The sequence below is a fragment of the Triturus cristatus genome, chromosome 5_2 (genome assembly GCF_964204655.1).
Source record: "Triturus cristatus chromosome 5_2, aTriCri1.1, whole genome shotgun sequence".
NCBI classification, from domain to species: domain Eukaryota; kingdom Metazoa; phylum Chordata; class Amphibia; order Caudata; family Salamandridae; genus Triturus; species Triturus cristatus.
Window position 1 is genome coordinate 1,091,562,420 of NC_140588.1, and position 17,481 is coordinate 1,091,579,900.

General features: G+C 51.1%; 1 protein-coding gene across 1 annotated transcript in view; it reads left to right on the forward strand.

Annotated features, from left to right (window-relative positions):
- SDHA (succinate dehydrogenase complex flavoprotein subunit A) overlaps positions 1–17,481 on the forward strand; it is a 207,259-nt gene that overhangs the window by 136,562 nt on the left and 53,216 nt on the right. Inside the window, exons 9-10 of the mRNA XM_085608457.1 lie at positions 5,463–5,658; positions 15,007–15,178. Coding sequence (XP_085464583.1) covers positions 5,463–5,658; positions 15,007–15,178 — 368 coding nt within the window. The remainder of the gene's footprint in view (positions 1–5,462; positions 5,659–15,006; positions 15,179–17,481) is intronic.

Consider the following 17,481-nt stretch of genomic DNA (forward strand, 5'->3'; position numbering starts at 1 on the left):
AATCTTCCAAATCTATTATGTCATTCTTTTCCGCCAACCCTGTGAGTACTCTGTATTCTCTACGCCTCTCTCTGCAAACCTGATTTATCTATTTTACCTATCTTCTGTAACTTCGGTCTGGGTTTCTACCGAGCCCACTGTTATGCACTTGCATCCCTCCATGTCAATCCTCACTCATCGCGCTTCCACACGCACTTGTTAGCATCACGTTTTATTATTACTTTTACTATTTTTTTTTAATTTAATTTAGTTTCACACACCGCGTTCTGCTCTGGTTCCTCTTCACATTACCCTTTGTTACGATCTGTCCTATCCTCACTTCCGGTTTTCTTAAACCGGACCGCTTCTACTCGCTCTAGTCTTTGTGACTTCCAACCCGCGCCTCCTTACTTAACTTCCGGTTTTCACTGAAGTTCGTGTCCCTCACACTGGAGAACACGCAGATTCCGCACACGAGATCCTACTCACTCTGGTAAGCCATAGCTCCACTAGCCCGGCGTTTAACACCAACCTTTGCCTTCCCCTTGCCTAACTATATCGCTTTCGCCTCCATTCCTTATTTCAGACCAGATTGTAACCCTACGCACCCGTTCGGTTTGTTTGGCTTACCGCTCTTCATTCTACGAAGGAAGGTTCCCACCTCCCTTCTGCCGTGCTCTGACCTTACCCGTGCCGCTACTCGGCTCCGCTTTTTTTCCATACATCACAAACAGGTATTTTTGTCCAGCTTATACTCTTTTCTTTCTTTCTTCACCTTATCTCTGCTGTCATTAATAATTTTCGTTTTAATTTGAGCTGTTGACTTTCTCTTGCTTGTATGAATTTATGCTATGCCATAGTCTTACACTTCGATACACTAGAGTACAACCCCCTCTTTTATTTAATAGTTGTGGAACCAAGAATGCATCCATAGATCGTGGAATTATACTTATTACATGCCCGATTCCTCCTGTATAATTATGGTCATTGAGAACAAATGCTGATTGTAAACATTATGCCATGTTATTCTCCTGTATAAATTTTGAACAGTTGCACTCTGCCTCATGAGTCCTACCTCGTTCACCAGGATGCTCAGCTGATCTTTTTCAACCTGGTTGTTTCCCGGCATTTTTTCTTCCATACCGTTGATTGTGATTTAACATTTCAACTTTCACACTAATATTTTGAATAGCGTTTGAACTGTGGTTATGGCCTCTGTACTTCGTGAATCATGGTTTTTCTGTTCTCTCCCTTAACTCCTATATATATATATTTGTGCCATTTATTATTATTATTTTTTCTCTGTGCTCATCTTCGTAGTCGCAATCGCTCTGTCTTAAACGACTACTCCACTAGTCCTAGTGGTTCTGTTCAGTCAAGTCACCAAATGTATTTTTTACGTATCACATATCAGTGGTTTTCACTTGTTGCTTCTGCTCACCTCTTAATAGATTTGAATCACAGTGGCTCATTGGAGCACGTTGGTATTAACGTTTTGTTTTTGCCCCCCTCTTTCTCCCTTCTTATTTCTTCGACTGATTTCTTTTGTTTTGTGTCCTTCCCAGCCCTGAAGAGTCATTACGCTACACGTTGTGATGAAACACGTGTCGGCTGATTTGTTTTCGTTGTGTATTGGTCCGAATTTACATATATAAAGAAAATTTGCTTACGATACACCTGATGCCGACCTTTATAATTTCAAAAAACATGAGATTTTGATATCTGTTTGATCTACATTGGGCATACCCAAAGCGTTACCCTAACACGTGTGCACAGGACTTCATGTTTAGCTATTGGGGGGGGGGGGTCTTGACCCACTCAGATGCAGGGGTTATTTCCTTGGGTTTGTTTCCCCTGATCTGTCAGCACCGTAACTAACCGTTTTCTAGATACACCCACGTCGCACACGCCTGAGCGCCAATCTTCCTCAAAACCAACGAAACCCTGTATCATTGTTATTCCTTTGAAATGGCAACCGCATTTCCGGTGACGTGCAGTTTTACTACACAGTGTACTAATGAGCATTGGAAATCTGGTTTATCGTTTGCACATCGCCAAGTAAAGGGTTCTGATGTGTTTGGATCCTACTAAAGTCTCTGTTTCCATCAAATTTCTCAAATAAAATATGTTTTCCTAACTGCTGATATATTTAGAAATCTTGGTACTGTTCATTTACAAGCTATTTAAATGTTAGCGTTAGAAAAAAAGGACCTCCCGCCTTTTCACACTTCCTGTTCCCCAGCATGCTTTTCAGACATTTCACTTTAAAGAATCCGCTGACTTTGCAGTCCGAGGTAGAAAAGCCATCATCAGTGCGCCCAGCAATTTGTAAAGGATCTAAGCTGACATTTCACCTCTTTGAACACACAGCAAATGTGATTAGAAAAAAAAAACGATTTAAAGACCATTCTATTGCTCATTCACATTCTGAATAAACAACACATCTGTTATTTGCCAGCTGGAGCGATCTCACGAGGACGGAACGGTACGCCCTGAAAATAGCTCGCCATGATAAAAGATGACTCGCCATAGCAAGTGGGTGAGAAGATGTTTGGAGGCCTGCCTTTCCTTGACCCTGCAAGGCTGTGCTTTGCACACAGTGAAATCTTATTTGTCAGATTTGTTGGTGTGTCAGAACATTCGGGAGTTACTGGGGTCAATAGGAGTCGTTCATCGCTGCAGTATTCTTGGAACCCAAACTGATAGCAAAGAACTCCTCTCCGACACTCCACTCTCTCCGGGCAGTGAGACAGCGTCGAAGGCGCTGTCAAGGAGGCAAGGTTGGTTCTACACCGTAATACCAGCTAATAAGATCCATGTCCCATCAGTGCTTTACTTTATAAAAGAAAAATACTGCGATCCAGACTAGGCAAATATACGACCCGCGTAAGTAAGATGCACAGTGACCTCCACCGGTATTCTAGGCCTTGAGGTTAAGCGCTATAGAAACCATTAACGTCGGGAGTTAGGAGCATGTTGCACACTCCTGTAGTTACATTGCAGGGACTTGGCTGCAGCAGGTGGTGTGAAGGCAAATGCTTCTGGTCCGCCCAATGTCCCACCACCAAAAAGAATCAAGTGCTCACCTGTCCTGGGCGAGGACAGCGCACTTGTGGTATTAAGACTTGGTATTTCAACAGGACAATCGTTACCAGCTACAGATAATTGGAAGCACCCACAGACTCCCACAGGGGAGGGTTGAGGGACGCAGCAGTCTCGCCTTCAGTGACCGTCGGGAGATTCCCATGTTTTCCAAGTTTCCCCATCTTGAGCGCAGTCTGAAGTCACCCACAGGGGAGGGTTGAGGGACGAAGCCGTCTCACCTTCAGTGACCGTCGGGAGATTCCCATGTTTTCCAAGTTTCCCAATCTTGAGCAGCAGTCTGAAGTCACCCACAGGCTCCCACAGGGGAGGATTGAGGGACGAAGCAGTCTCACCTTCAGTGACCGTCAGGAGCTTCCCATGTTTTCCAAGTTTCCCAATCTTGAGCAGCAGTCTGAAGTCACCCACAGGGGAGGATTGAGGGACGAAGCAGTCTCACCTTCAGTGACCGTCAGGAGCTTCCCATGTTTTCCAAGTTTCCCCATCTTGAGCGCAGTCTGAAGTCTCCCACAGGCTCCCACAGGGGAGGGTTGAGGGACGAAGCAGTCTCGCCTTCAGTGACCGTCAGGAGATTCCCATGTTTTCCAAGTTTCCCAATCTTGAGCAGCAGTCTGAAGTCTCCTTGGCCTTCAAAGCGCTTGATTAGTCGTAGTCATTCTTGCAGATGGTTGGTTCTCTTCTGGGAGGCTGTGAACGCCTTGGATTGAGGCACTGCAGCCCAGCTGCTTCCGTCACATTGACCTATTCCTTTCTGCATGCGGTCCGTCACAGAAACTCCTTCTCAAGTCCAGACACTGGTCTAGGTGGCAGTGGGAGTGGCAGTCCAGCTCCTGGATCTCTGCTTACTCAATCTGATGTGTGGCTCCACAGAAAAGGAGTACAGTGTCGAACAAACCGATGGCCGATGAGGCCAGTCTTTTGTTACTTCCCGATGGACGGGCTCATCCAAGGAGTGGTCTGCTACTTTTGAATCTCGGGTGCCTCCCCCAATCCTGGGGGCATGTTTCCGGCACATTCACTGCGTGTCTTCCACAACCCACCAAACCTCCACAAGGATGAGGGGGCAGCACGGAGGAGCTGCAATGTCCAGCATTAGAGTCCAGCTCTGTGTACATTGAACAGAATGGCTCCTCAGACCATCCTCACCTAGTGAACACACTTGATCTCAATAAACACGCCTCCCAGACATAATCAAAGTGCAAAGAACCCCTATAGGGGAGTCTGCACAGACTTTACCAGGAGGTGCCCAGGGTACAGATACCCGACTAAAGGATAATGCTGCCACCACCATCAGTCTATCACCGCCTGGGTAGCGAAGGCAGTAGCCACTCTCTTGAAAAGAGAGGTGCGCTTCGCTTGCCCCTCATCTGCAAGCCAAGCTCTAGGGTCTCAGTCTATGTAAACAGGGAGACCATCACTGGACACACGACTGTCATGTTCACTAAGATAAAAAATAAAAAAACCTTCAGTAACTTTAATTAATTGGTTGGATTTTAAGATTACTTTATTGCATTAATTATAGCAAACGGTTCTTAATTAGACTTCTGCAACAAACATTAACTGCACTGCATGAATGGATCCCTTGTGAAACTTTGGCCTTGTTCCTCGGTCTGTCTCGGAGCGAGTTCAGGAAAAGCCTAAAAAACGTGTTTTTCAGACCCACTGTGGACGACCGTACATGACCCAGAATAGGCTTGTACTTCGCTGGGCTGCCCTAATTGTATCCCTTGCTCAGACTGCTGGTAATGGGGGCAGAATGGAACAATTCCTAATCCAGACTGGGCCCAGAGAAACCATTGGGCAGTGTTACCTGGAAAGCCACAGGATGCGCCCAAACGTTCAGAGAACCACCATCAACCCACTAAAAGCGTCCACTCCATACCGAGAGGTCATGCTTCCATAGCACAGATCTGCCGCCTGTCTCTGCGAAGGGTGCTTCTGAACATTGTCCTCTACTGCCATGATGCAGCCGCCTACCATCTTGGATGACTTTAATGTTGTCCATCCTTGCCGGTCTCTGACCCCTTGACCAGGTCCAAGACTGGACACTATAAATCCCTTTGAATTCTACTTTGTTCGGCAGCAGCTTGCCTCGGAGTGGCCTCCAGTGCAGGCCGTTCCGGGGGAGCTTCACCTCCTTCTCTTTAGTCCCATCCAGGATTATGCGGTGTTTTGGCCTCTGACTGCGGTAAGGAGCCCAGTGAAAGGGTTGGTGGGTCAGTGGTCGCTCACAAGATGCTCACAGGGACCTGCAGAGTCATTCTTAGCAGCTGTCTAATGTAAACTGTACACAGGATGGGCGGTGCTGCAGACAGTCTTATTCTCTGTACTTCATACAGATGTGTTTTCTCCTAACATGGTTTCTTTGCCTCCTTTTCCAGAGGGTGTGGTCCTGACAAAGATCATGTGTATTTACAGCTGCACCATCTTCCACCTCAGCAGCTGGCCAAGCGTCTCCCAGGGATCTCTGAGACTGCCATGATTTTTTCAGGTGTTGATGTCACGAAAGAACCAATCCCAGTCCTTCCAACGGTGCATTACAACATGGGCGGCATCCCTACTAACTACAGAGGTCAGGTGAGAACCCGCTGCACTCCTGACCAGATGGAAACCGAAACAGTAGTATTTGACTAGCTCTCTGTAGTGCGAGTCTTTCCTATGACGGAAGCCTAAAAAAATACAACAGCTGGCACTAGGCTAATTGCACTTCATACAGTTACTGTGTGTATCTTTTTATTACACTTCTGTTGTGCAGAACACAGGTTTATTTTTACCACGGACGGGAGGGTGACAAACTGGGCATGGACGACAGCACGCAAGTCCGCCAGACTTTCTGCCCGGTGTTCCTATGCTAGAGTGGAGGTGGGTAACAATAAGTCTGTCTAGCAGAGACCACTGCTGCAAGATGTAGCTGAAGAGCAGTGCCTGTTCGTCAATCAGGGGCCTTTGTTATTGAAAGGAGGCGGAGCGCAGGCTGTCTGTCGATCAGGGGCCATTGTTCCTATAAGGAGGCGGAGCGCAGCCTGTCTGTCGATCAGGGGCCATTGTTCCTGCAAGGAGGCGGAGCACAGCCTGTCAGTCGATCAGGGGCCATTGTTCCTGATAGGAGGCGGAGCGCAGCCTGTCTGTCGATCAGGGGCCATTGTTCCTGATAGGAGGCGGAGCGCAGCCTGTCCGTCGATTAGGGGCCATTGTTCCTGATAGGAGGCGGAGCGCAGCCTGTCTGTCGATCGGGGGCCATTGTTCCTGTGAGGAGGCGGAGCGCAGCCTGTCCGTCGATTAGGGGCCATTGTTCCTGATAGGAGGCGGAGCGCAGCCTGTCTGTCGATCAGGGGCCATTGTTCCTGCGAGGTGTCAAGAATTCCTGTCATGCGAGGGGAGGAAAACGGTAACCAACGAAAACGGACTACATCTCCCAGGATGCTTAGCGGTTGAGAGGTTATGTAAACAGGAGAGCTGTTGCATAACTCAAGGAAAACACGCCCTTATGTAAACAGGAGAGCTGTTACATAACTCAAGGAAAACACGCCCTTATGTAAACAGGAGAGCTGTTAAATAACTCAAGGAAAACACGCCCTTATGTAAACAGGAGAGCTGTTACATAACTCAAGGAAAACACGCCCTTATGTAAACAGGAGAGCTGTTGCATAACTCAAGGAAAACACGCCCTATAAAGGGAGGAACCGGGAGGTACAACGCTGTCGGATATTGTGTTTACACCGACGTACCTGCTTAGTGAAGAGCAGTGTTCCGGAGTGGTGCTCCAGTAAGGCAAGAACGGAGATAGGTCGAGTCGTTACTCCCTGGGCCGTGTCTTGCCCCATCGTCACCTGTGAAGGACCCGGAAGCTCTACCGGATAACCATTGAGCTTCGCTTTTTGACTCGGCTGAGTCAAAGCGCAGTGGCGCTTTTGCTGGTTGGAGTCGTAACTCCCAGCCCGACCAGAGATACAGGGACTGCCAGCTGTAACGCACACCAGGAGGTGTTTGCCGCGTTACAGACTCGGAAGTCCACGGGATCGATCGAGCGGCTGCTCTCGGTTCAGTCTTCTTTGCTTGTGATTGGGGTATCGGTGACGCATCACCAGGAGGTGACTCCGCGTCCCGGTGCAGTCTGAGGAAGAGGTTGAGCGGCTGCTCCCTTCAGGTAGAGACCCCGGCTGGGTGTTTCCCTGACTCCTCGATTCTCCCCAACACTCTTCATGCCCCTCACAGCCTACCGATTGGCATTGTCGGCCATTTCATTTCTGCCCTCTGTTGGCATACGCCGGGATCGGCGTATATGCAGAGGACGGTTAGGACCATCCGTGCTGTGGGCTGGTAACGTACTTAGCCTGGAGGATTCCAGTGACTATAACCTTTGTTTATTCCTTGTATTATTTTTGCCTTCATTAAAATAACTAAACCTTCACAAGTGGTTGCGTTCTCATTATCGTGTCTGTTAAACGATCCTGAGACGTTCAGGGCGTTACAAAATATCCGACCTTAATAAACACTAACTGTCTCCCGGTCGATAACAGACATGGCAACACTTGATGATGTGCTGGCTGCTTTAGCGACCGTGCAAATTGAATTGGCTGCCTCCAGGCAAGAAACAGCCGATGTAAAAGCCAGACTGGATGCTATCCAATTGGACCCGCTCACACCCAGCACCTCCCTCACGAACCAGACCCCTGCAGTAGTAGTGGAAATGCCGGTAGCCGTCCCCTTGGCAACACCAGAGAGGTACAGTGGGGATCCTAACACAGTGCAGGTATTCCTCACACAAGTGGCGCTACATTTATCGTGCAAACCAAGGGCGTTCCCCACGAGTCAGGCTCGTGTGGCTTTCCTTATATCCTATTTGGCTGGAAACGCGGCACAATGGGCCGTACCTCTGGTGAGCAGGGACGACCCCATCTTATGTGATTGGGGTGCTTTTCGCGAGGAATTCCTGAAGGTCTTCGACAGAAGGGCTGACTCGTACACGGCGGACTGTGAAATGCTTGAGTTGAGACAGGGATCCAACGACCTGGTGCAGTATCTCAACGCGTTCCGAAGGCTGGTTGCGGAAACCAAGTGGCCTGTTGCTAAACAGACGGTGCTCTTCCATCACGGGCTGTGCGAGGAGCTCAAGGACGCCGTGGCTCATATTGACCCACAACCCAAGACATGTGAGGGCCTTATCAACCTGGTATTACGGCTGGAACATAGGCTAAGTGAAAGAAAGGGGGATCATGGGAGAAAAGGAAAATCCCTTCCATCCTATGTGACAGTGGGAAGTCCTGAAACCGCCACCGCATCCAAGGGAGAACCCATGGACATCGGCGCAATACGAGCGAGCCTCACAGCCACGGAGAAAGAGTCACGCCGTAAACAAGGATTGTGCCTATATTGTGGCAAAAAAGGCCACTACGTACGTGAATGCCCTGCCAAACCGAAGACGTCACGTTATCGGGCCAACCGGTCGGTAACAGCCGTGGTGGACGTACCGGCGGAAAACTAGAGGACTCCCAGACCAAAGAAGGGGCATCTCGGAGTCACTCATCCATCCCTTCACTTTCCAACTCGGTCACTAAGGGACAACGACACCTGTTTCTCACGGTGCACGTGGGAGTGCATGACCAGTGGATACCCGTTGTGGCCATGGTGGATTCAGGGGCCACTGGCATGTTTATGGACCACAACGAGGCATGCAGGCTAGGGCTAGTGCTTCTTCCCAAAGCTGTACCCGAAGACGTCTATGCTGTAGACGGAAGGCGATTGGTGACGGGGCCCATCGGGCAGCACACGGGGGTCCTTCCGATGAGATGTGGGAGGAACCATTTGGAACAAATCGATTTTAACATCATCCGAGCGCCCCAATATGGCGTCATATTGGGATTGCCGTGGCTACAGAAACACAACCCCTCTGTGGATTGGCCAACACATCGCATCGAACTGACGTCACCGTATTGCATCCTGCATTGTGGAATAAGAACGGTATCCCTTGACGCAGATGAGAGCGGGAGTCAGACGGTGGCTACAGCGGCAGAAAAAGATGTGGCTCTCCCCCAGGCTTATCACAGTTTTGAGGATGTATTTGATGAGGTGAAGGCGGAAGTGCTACCACCACATAGACAGTTTGACTGCCAGATCGACCTGGTGCCAGGTGCCAGCGTTCCCAGTGGCAGGCTGTATGCCCTGACGGAGCCTGAAAACGTGCATCTCCGGGGGTACCTGGATAAACTCCTCAAGCTAGGATTCATCCGCCCATCCAAGTCTCCGGCCGCCTCGCCACTCTTCTTCATCCCGAAGGCTAATGGGGAGCTGAGAGCCTGTGTGGACTTTAGGGCATTGAATGCGATAACCGTAAAGAATCGGTACCCCTTGCCTCTCATCAGTGTACTTCTGGAACAGGTCAAGAAAGCTCGTATCTACACCAAGTTGGATTTGAAAGGGGCATACCATCTGGTGCGCATGAGGGACGGAGACGAGTGGAAGACCGCCTTTAAGACCAGGTTCGGCCTTTTTGAGTACCTCGTCATGCCGTTCGGTCTGTGCAACGCCCCGGCAGCCTTTCAGTACTTTTTGAATGAGGTATTCAGAGAGGAGTTGGATATCTACGTGGTCGTATATATCGACGACATCCTCATCTATTCGTCCAGTGTGGAGGAGCACGTACACCACGTCAAAGCTGTGCTCCAAAAGCTGAGGGAAAACATGCTGTTTTGTAAACTCAGCAAGTGTGACTTCCACGTCACATCCGTGGAATTCCTCGGAGTGATGCTGAGTCCAGAGGGACAGGAGATGGCAGAACGAAAGATCAAGGCGGTGAAAGAATGGCCGGTGCCCCAAAGCGTGAAGGACGTCCAAAGTTTCATTGGCTTCGCCAACTTTTACAGGCGGTTTATAGATGGATTTTCAGGATTGGTGGCCCCAATCACACAGCTACTGAGAAAGTCCAAGGAGTTTGTCTGGTCTCCTGCAGCGAACACAGCCTTTGAGGCCCTGAAAAGCGCCTTTGGTAAGGCGCCGGTGTTGGCTCACCCCGATCCGGATCTCCCCTACGTGGTGGAAGCGGACGCATCGGATGTGGCGCTGGGGGCTATCTTGTCCCAACGCAACCACGACACAGGGGTGCTTCATCCCGTTGCGTACATGTCCCGCAAACTCAACGACGCCGAACGCAACTACCATATTGCGGAGAAGGAGCTTCTCGCTATCAAGGACGCCTTCACCGAATGGAGGCATTGGTTGATGGGGGCAAGACATGTGGTATCGGTGTACACGGACCATCGGAACCTACAGTTCATGACGGCCACAAGACACCTTTCTCCCAGACAGCTGCGGTGGATGATCTTCTTTGCGGGGTTCAACTTCCGCATCACATATCGGCCGGGGACGGAAAACCGGAAGGCGGACGCCCTGTCCCGTCAATCTGCAGTTAAGGAACCATTGCCTGCGACCGAGCATTCCATCATTTCCCCGAGGATGGTATTGGGGGTTATCCAACCGGATACTTTCCTGAGGGGAATAAAGAGAGGGATCAGGTCATTCGCATGGCGGAGGTGGCTCCTCTGTCACAGAGAATGGCAGCTGAAGGACGGGATACCCCTGAAGGGCAGGTGCCTATTGATACCCACGCCTAGGCTAAGGAAACAAGCATTCATCTGGTGCCATGACTCTCCATGCGCAGGTCATTTGGGCTTTGAAAAAACGGTGGCTAGCATGGGACGGCATTTCTGGTGGCCAACCATGAGAGTGGATGTCAGGAGGTGGGGACAGGAGTGTCCTACGTGTGCTACCATGGAGGCCGACCATGGCCGAACCCAAGGGCTCTTACATCCACTTCCGACCCCGGATAGACCATGGGATAGCATATCTCTGGACTTCGTGGTGGGCCTACCGGTAGACCAGGGGATGACGGCAATACTGGTGGTGGTGGATTACTTGGCGAAAATGGGGCACTTCATCCCCTGCAAGAGAGTCCCTACGGCCGGGGAATTGGCGTCACTACTCCTAAAGAATGTGGTACGACTGCATGGATTACCTGGGGTGATCGTGTCGGACCGGGGGTCGCAGTTTACTGCGCAATTCTGGAAGACTTGGTGCACTGCGCTGCATGTTAAGACCGCCCTGTCCACCAGCTACCACCCTCAAACGGACGGCCAAACCGAGCGCCTGAACCAAACGCTCAAACAGTATCTGCGATGTTTTGTGGACCAGGGCAGGGAAGAATGGGTCGACTTGCTATGGGTTGCAGAGATAGCCTATAACAACGCCACTCACAGCTCCACACAGTCATCTCCGTTCTATAGCAACTATGGCCAACATCCCAGGTTCTTGCCATTTCTACATCCGTTCAGAGAGGACAGGATTCCCGCCACAGCGGACAGGGTGGCACACATAAAAGACACGTTGATGCGCTCAAGGGCTGTCCTAATAGAGGCCAAGAGAAGATACAAGGCTGCGGCAGACAGGAAGAGAAGGCCCGGACCACTGTACCGCACTGGAGACTACGTCTGGATATCCACAAGAAACATGAGGTTTCGAAAGAACAGTGTGTTCCATCCCAAGTACATGGGCCCCTATCGAATTACCAAGTGTATGGGTCCCGTGAACGTGAAGGTGTGCTTGCCCCAGTCATTGCGGATACACCCTGTCTTTCATGTATCCTTGCTCAAACCAGCACCCTCCAAGCCGTCTGGGACACCCAGGCCGGTATGCGTGGAGTCGGAGGTGGAGTATGAAGTGTCGGGCATACGGGCGTCCAAATGGCGCAGGGGGAAGCTGTGGTACCTGGTTGCGTAGAAAGGCTATGGCCCGGAGGAGCAGTCATGGGAACCGGCTGAAGGGGTTCATGCTCCGCGCTTGGTCTCCTTGTTCCATCGGTGTTTTCCTGCCAGCGCTGGACCCGTGGGGAGCCGCTGAGAGGGAGGATGTACTGTCAAGAATTCCTGTCATGCGAGGGGAGGAAAACGGTAACCAGCGAAAACGGACTACATCTCCCAGGATGCTTAGCGGTTGAGAGGTTATGTAAACAGGAGAGCTGTTACATAACTCAAGGAAAACACGCCCTTATGTAAACAGGAGAGCTGTTACATAACTCAAGGAAAACACGCCCTTATGTAAACAGGAGAGCTGTTACATAACTCAAGGAAAACACGCCCTTATGTAAACAGGAGAGCTGTTACATAACTCAAGGAAAACACGCCCTTATGTAAACAGGAGAGCTGTTACATAACTCAAGGAAAACACGCCCTATAAAGGGAGGAACCGGGAGGTACAACGCTGTCGGATATTGTGTTTACACCGACGTACCTGCTTAGTGAAGAGCAGTATTCCGGAGTGGTGCTCCAGTAAGGCAAGAACGGAGATAGGTCGAGTCGTTACTCCCTGGGCCGTGTCTTGCCCCATCGTCACCTGTGAAGGACCCGGAAGCTCTACCGGATAACCATTGAGCTTCGCTTTTTGACTCGGCTGAGTCAAAGCGCAGTGGCGCTTTTGCTGGTTGGAGTCGTAACTCCCAGCCCGACCAGAGATACAGGGACTGCCAGCTGTAACGCACACCAGGAGGTGTTTGCCGCGTTACAGACTCGGAAGTCCACGGGATCGATCGAGCGGCTGCTCTCGGTTCAGTCTTCTTTGCTTGTGATTGGGGTATCGGTGACGCATCACCAGGAGGTGACTCCGCGTCCCGGTGCAGTCTGAGGAAGAGGTTGAGCGGCTGCTCCCTTCAGGTAGAGACCCCGGCTGGGTGTTTCCCTGACTCCTCGATTCTCCCCAACACTCTTCGTGCCCCTCACAGCCTACCGATTGGCATTGTCGGCCATTTCATTTCTGCCCTCTGTTGGCATACGCCGGGATCGGCGTATATGCAGAGGACGGTTAGGACCATCCGTGCTGTGGGCTGGTAACGTACTTAGCCTGGAGGATTCCAGTGACTATAACCTTTGTTTATTCCTTGTATTATTTTTGCCTTCATTAAAATAACTAAACCTTCACAAGTGGTTGCGTTCTCATTATCGTGTCCGTTAAACGATCCTGAGACGTTCAGGGCGTTACACGAGGAGGCGGAGCGCAGCCTGTCTGTCGATCAGGGGCCATTGTTCCTGCAAGGAGGCGGAGCACAGCCTGTCTGTCGATCAGGGGCCATTGTTCCTGATAGGAGGCGGAGCGCAGCCTGTCCGTCTATCAGGGGCCATTGTTCCTGCAAGGAGGCGGAGCACAGCCTGTCAGTCGATCAGGGGCCATTGTTCCTGATAGGAGGCGGAGCGCAGCCTGTCCGTCGATTAGGGGCCATTGTTCCTGATAGGAGGCGGAGCGCAGCCTGTCTGTCGATCGGGGGCCATTGTTCCTGTGAGGAGGCAGAGCGCAGCCTGTCCGTCTATCAGGGGCCATTGTTCCTGCAAGGAGGCGGAGCACAGCCTGTCAGTCGATCAGGGGCCATTGTTCCTGATAGGAGGCGGAGCGCAGCCTGTCCGTCGATTAGGGGCCATTGTTCCTGATAGGAGGCGGAGCGCAGCCTGTCTGTCGATCGGGGGCCATTGTTCCTGTGAGGAGGCAGAGCGCAGCCTGTCTGTCGATCAGGGGCCATTGTTCCTGCAAGGAGGCGGAGCGCAGCCTGTCAGTCGATCAGGGGCCATTGTTCCTGATAGGAGGCGGAGCGCAGCCTGTCTGTCGATCAGGGGCCATTGTTCCTGATATGAGGCGGAGCGCAGCCTGTCTGTCGATCAGGGGCCATTGTTCCTGCAAGGAGGCAGAGCACAACCTGCCCATCGATCAGGGGCCATTGTTCCTGCAAGGAGGCGGAGCGCAGCCTGTCCGTCGATCGGGGCCATTGTTCCTGCAAGGAGGCGGAGCACAGCCTGTCTGTCGATCAGGGGCCATTGTTCCTGCGAGAAGGCGGAGCTCAGCCTGTCTGTCGATCAGGGCCATTGTTCCTGCAAGGAGGCAGAGCACAGCCTGTCCGTCGATCAGGGGCCATTGTTCCTGATAGGAGGCGGAGCACAGCCTGTCAGTCGATCAGGGCCATTGTTCCTGCAAGGAGGCGGAGCACAGCCTGTCAGTCAATCAGGGGCCATTGTTCCTGCGAGGAGGCGGAGCACAGCCTGTCAGTCGATCAGGGGCCATTGTTCCTGATAGGAGGCGGAGCACAGCCTATCAGTCGATCAGGGGCTATTGTTCCTGCAAGGAGGCAGAGCACAGCCTGTCAGTCGATCAGGGGCCATTGTTCCTGCGAGGAGGCGGAGCGCAGCCTGTCTGGCAGTCTTGGAGCACTGTACCTAGGAGGGAGCTGATTTTATGTCAAGCAGTGCTCACTGTCCAGGAAGGAGGATATGTTCAGCTAGTGATCATTAAAAAGGGGGTGTTTGAGGCAAAATGTCAAGCAGGATCACAGTGGCGGGGGGAGGGAGCAAAGGTTCTGGTTGTTATGGTTCGGTACGAATCAACTTGACGAGAAAGAGGTAGATAACCGGATCAGTCAATCAGGATTTATAAAGCACAGCAAATCACCCACGAGGGTTTCAAGGCACTGGAGTTGCTAGCTGCCTCGCGGTGCTCTGTTCATTCGAACAACCATGTCTCGAGTCCTTGCGCCAATAAGAAGGTGGAATATCCTGATGTCTGTACTATGGGGACCACTAAGCGTGTCAGTCAGGCAGTTTTCACTGAAACACGGAAAAGGGAGAGAACCCCTGTGGCATGGTAGAGGATAGGCAGCGGGGGTACCTATCCAACAAGGAACACAGTGATGCGGTCGTGGACAGGTGATCGTGCTCCTCTCAGAGTGACAGATCTGATAGGGTGGCACCAGGGTACATAGTGTGTGTGTGCCAAGCAGTTGCACAGTATCCTGGTGCGGCTTATGGTCAAGAAACATACAACAACTTTACATCTATGTCTCTCTGTTATCCATGAGTAACGTGTTAATAAACTGGTGCTTCTGGTTTCTCTCTGCAGGTATTAATCCATGAAGATGAGCAGGATAAGGTGGTGCCTGGTCTGTACGCTTGTGGCGAAGCGGCTTCTGCTTCTGTTCATGGCGCTAATCGACTGGGAGCTAACTCGTTGCTGGATTTAGTGGTGTTTGGCCGTGCCTGTGCCCTGACTATCACAGAATTGAATAAGCCTGGTAAGATGAAATGTCCTTGCTTAGCATGGGGTTTGTTTAACGGCGCACCAAGATTAACTGAGGAGCTGTTTGGTGTAGGATGATTAGTGCAGGCGTTCTGGCAGCTGTGAAGGTTTGTTTAATGGCGCGCCAAGAAGAACTGAGGAGCTGTCTGGTGTAGGATGATTAGTGCAGGCGTGCTGGCAGCTGTGAATGTTTGTTTAATGGCGCGCCAAGAAGAACTGAGGAGCTGTCTGGTGTAGGATGATTAGTGCAGGCGTGCTGGCAGCTGTGAAGGTTTGTTTAATGGCACGCCAAGAAGAACTGAGGAGCTGTCTGGTGTAGAATGGTTAGTGCTGGCAGCTGTGAAGGTTTGTTTAATGGCACACCAAGATGAACTGAGGAGCTGTTTGGTGTAGGATGATTAGTGCAGGCGTGCTGACATCTGTAAAGGTTTGTTTAATGGCGCACCAGGAAGAACTGAGGAGCTGTCTGGTGTAGGATGATTAGTGCAGGCGTGCTGGCAGCTGTGAAGGTTTGTTTAATGGCGCGCCAAGAGGAGCTGTCTGGTGTAGGATGATTAGTGCAGTCGTGCTGGCAGCTGTGAAGGTTTCTTTAATGGCGCGCCAAGAAGAAATGAGGAGCTGTCTGGTGTAGAATGATTAGTGCAGGCGTGCTGGCAGCTGTGAAGGTTTGTTTAATGGCGCGCCAAGAAGAACTGAGGAGCTGTCTGGTGTAGGATGATTAGTGCAGGCGTGCTGGCAGCTGTGAAGGTTTGTTTAATGGCACGCCAAGAAGAACTGAGGAGCTGTCTGGTGTAGGATGATTAGTGCAGGCGTGCTAGCAGCTGTGAAGGTTTGTTTAATGGCGCGCCTAGTAGAACTGAGGAGCTGTCTGGTGTAGGATGATTAGTGCAGGCGTGCTGGCAGCTGTGAAGGTTTGTTTAATGGCACGCCAAGAAGAGCTGAGGAGCTGTCTGGTGTAGGATGATTAGTGCAGGCGTGCTGGCAGCTGTGAAGGTTTGTTTAATGGCACACCAAGAAGAACTGAGGAGCTGTCTGGTGTAGGATGATTAGAGCAGGCCTGCTGGCAGCTGTAAAGGTTTGTTTAATGGCGCGCCAAGAAGAACTGAGGAGCTGTCTGGGGTAGGATGATTAGTGCAGGCGTGCTGGCAGCTGTGAAGGTTTGTTTAATGGCGCGCCAAGAACTGAGGAGCTGTCTGGTGTAGGATGATTAGTGCAGGCTTGCTGGCAGCTGTGAAGGTTTGTTTAATGACGCGCCAAGAAGAACTGAGGAGCTGTCTGGTGTAGGATGATTAGTGCAGGCTTCTGGCAGCTGTGAAGGTTTGTTTAATGGCGCGCCAAGAAGAACTGAAGAGCTGTCTGGTGTAGAATGATTAGTGCTGGCAGCTGTGAAGGTTTGTTTAATGGCACACCAAGATGAACTGAGGAGCTGTTTGGTGTAGGATGATTAGTGCAGGCGTGCTGACATCTGTAAAGGTTTGTTTAATGGCGCACCAAGAAGAACTGAGGAGCTGTCTGGTGTAGGATGATTAGTGCAGGCGTGCTGGCAGCTGTGAAGGTTTGTTTAATGACGTGCCAAGAAGAACTGAGGAGCTGTCTGGTGTAGGATGATTAGTGCAGGCGTGCTGGCAACTGTGAAGGTTTGTTTAATGGCGCGCCAAGAGGAGCTGTCTGGTGTAGGATGATTAGTGCAGGCGTGCTGGCAGCTGTGAAGGTTTGTTTAATGGCGCACCAAGAAGAACTGAGGAGCTGTCTGGTGTAGGATGATTAGTGCAGGCTTCTGGCAACTGTGAAGGTTTGTTTAATGGCACGCCTAGTAGAACTGAGGAGCTGTCTGGTGTAGGATGATTAGTGCAGGCGTGCTTGCAGCTGTGAAGGTTTGTATAGTGGCGCACCAAGAAGAACTGAGCTGTCTGGTGTAGGATGATTAGTGCAGGCGTGCTGGCAGCTGTGAAGGTGTGTTTAATGGCGCGCCAAGAAGAACTGAGGAGCTGTCTGGTGTAGGATGATTAGTGCAGGCTTCTGGCAGCTGTGAAGGTTTGTTTAATGACGTGCCAAGAAGAACTGAGGAGCTGTCTGGTGTAGGATGATTAGTGCAGGCGTGCTGGCAGCTGTGAAGGTTTGTTTAATGACGCGCCAAGAGGAACTGAGGAGCTGTCTGGTGTAAAATGGATAGTGCAGGCGTGCTGGCAGCTGTGAAGGTTTGTTAGACAACAATAGGGAAACTCCGTATTCAGCCGAACATGGGCCAATAATAGTATATAAAACAGTTGGTCCAACCGGCCGGTGTTTGTAAGGAGT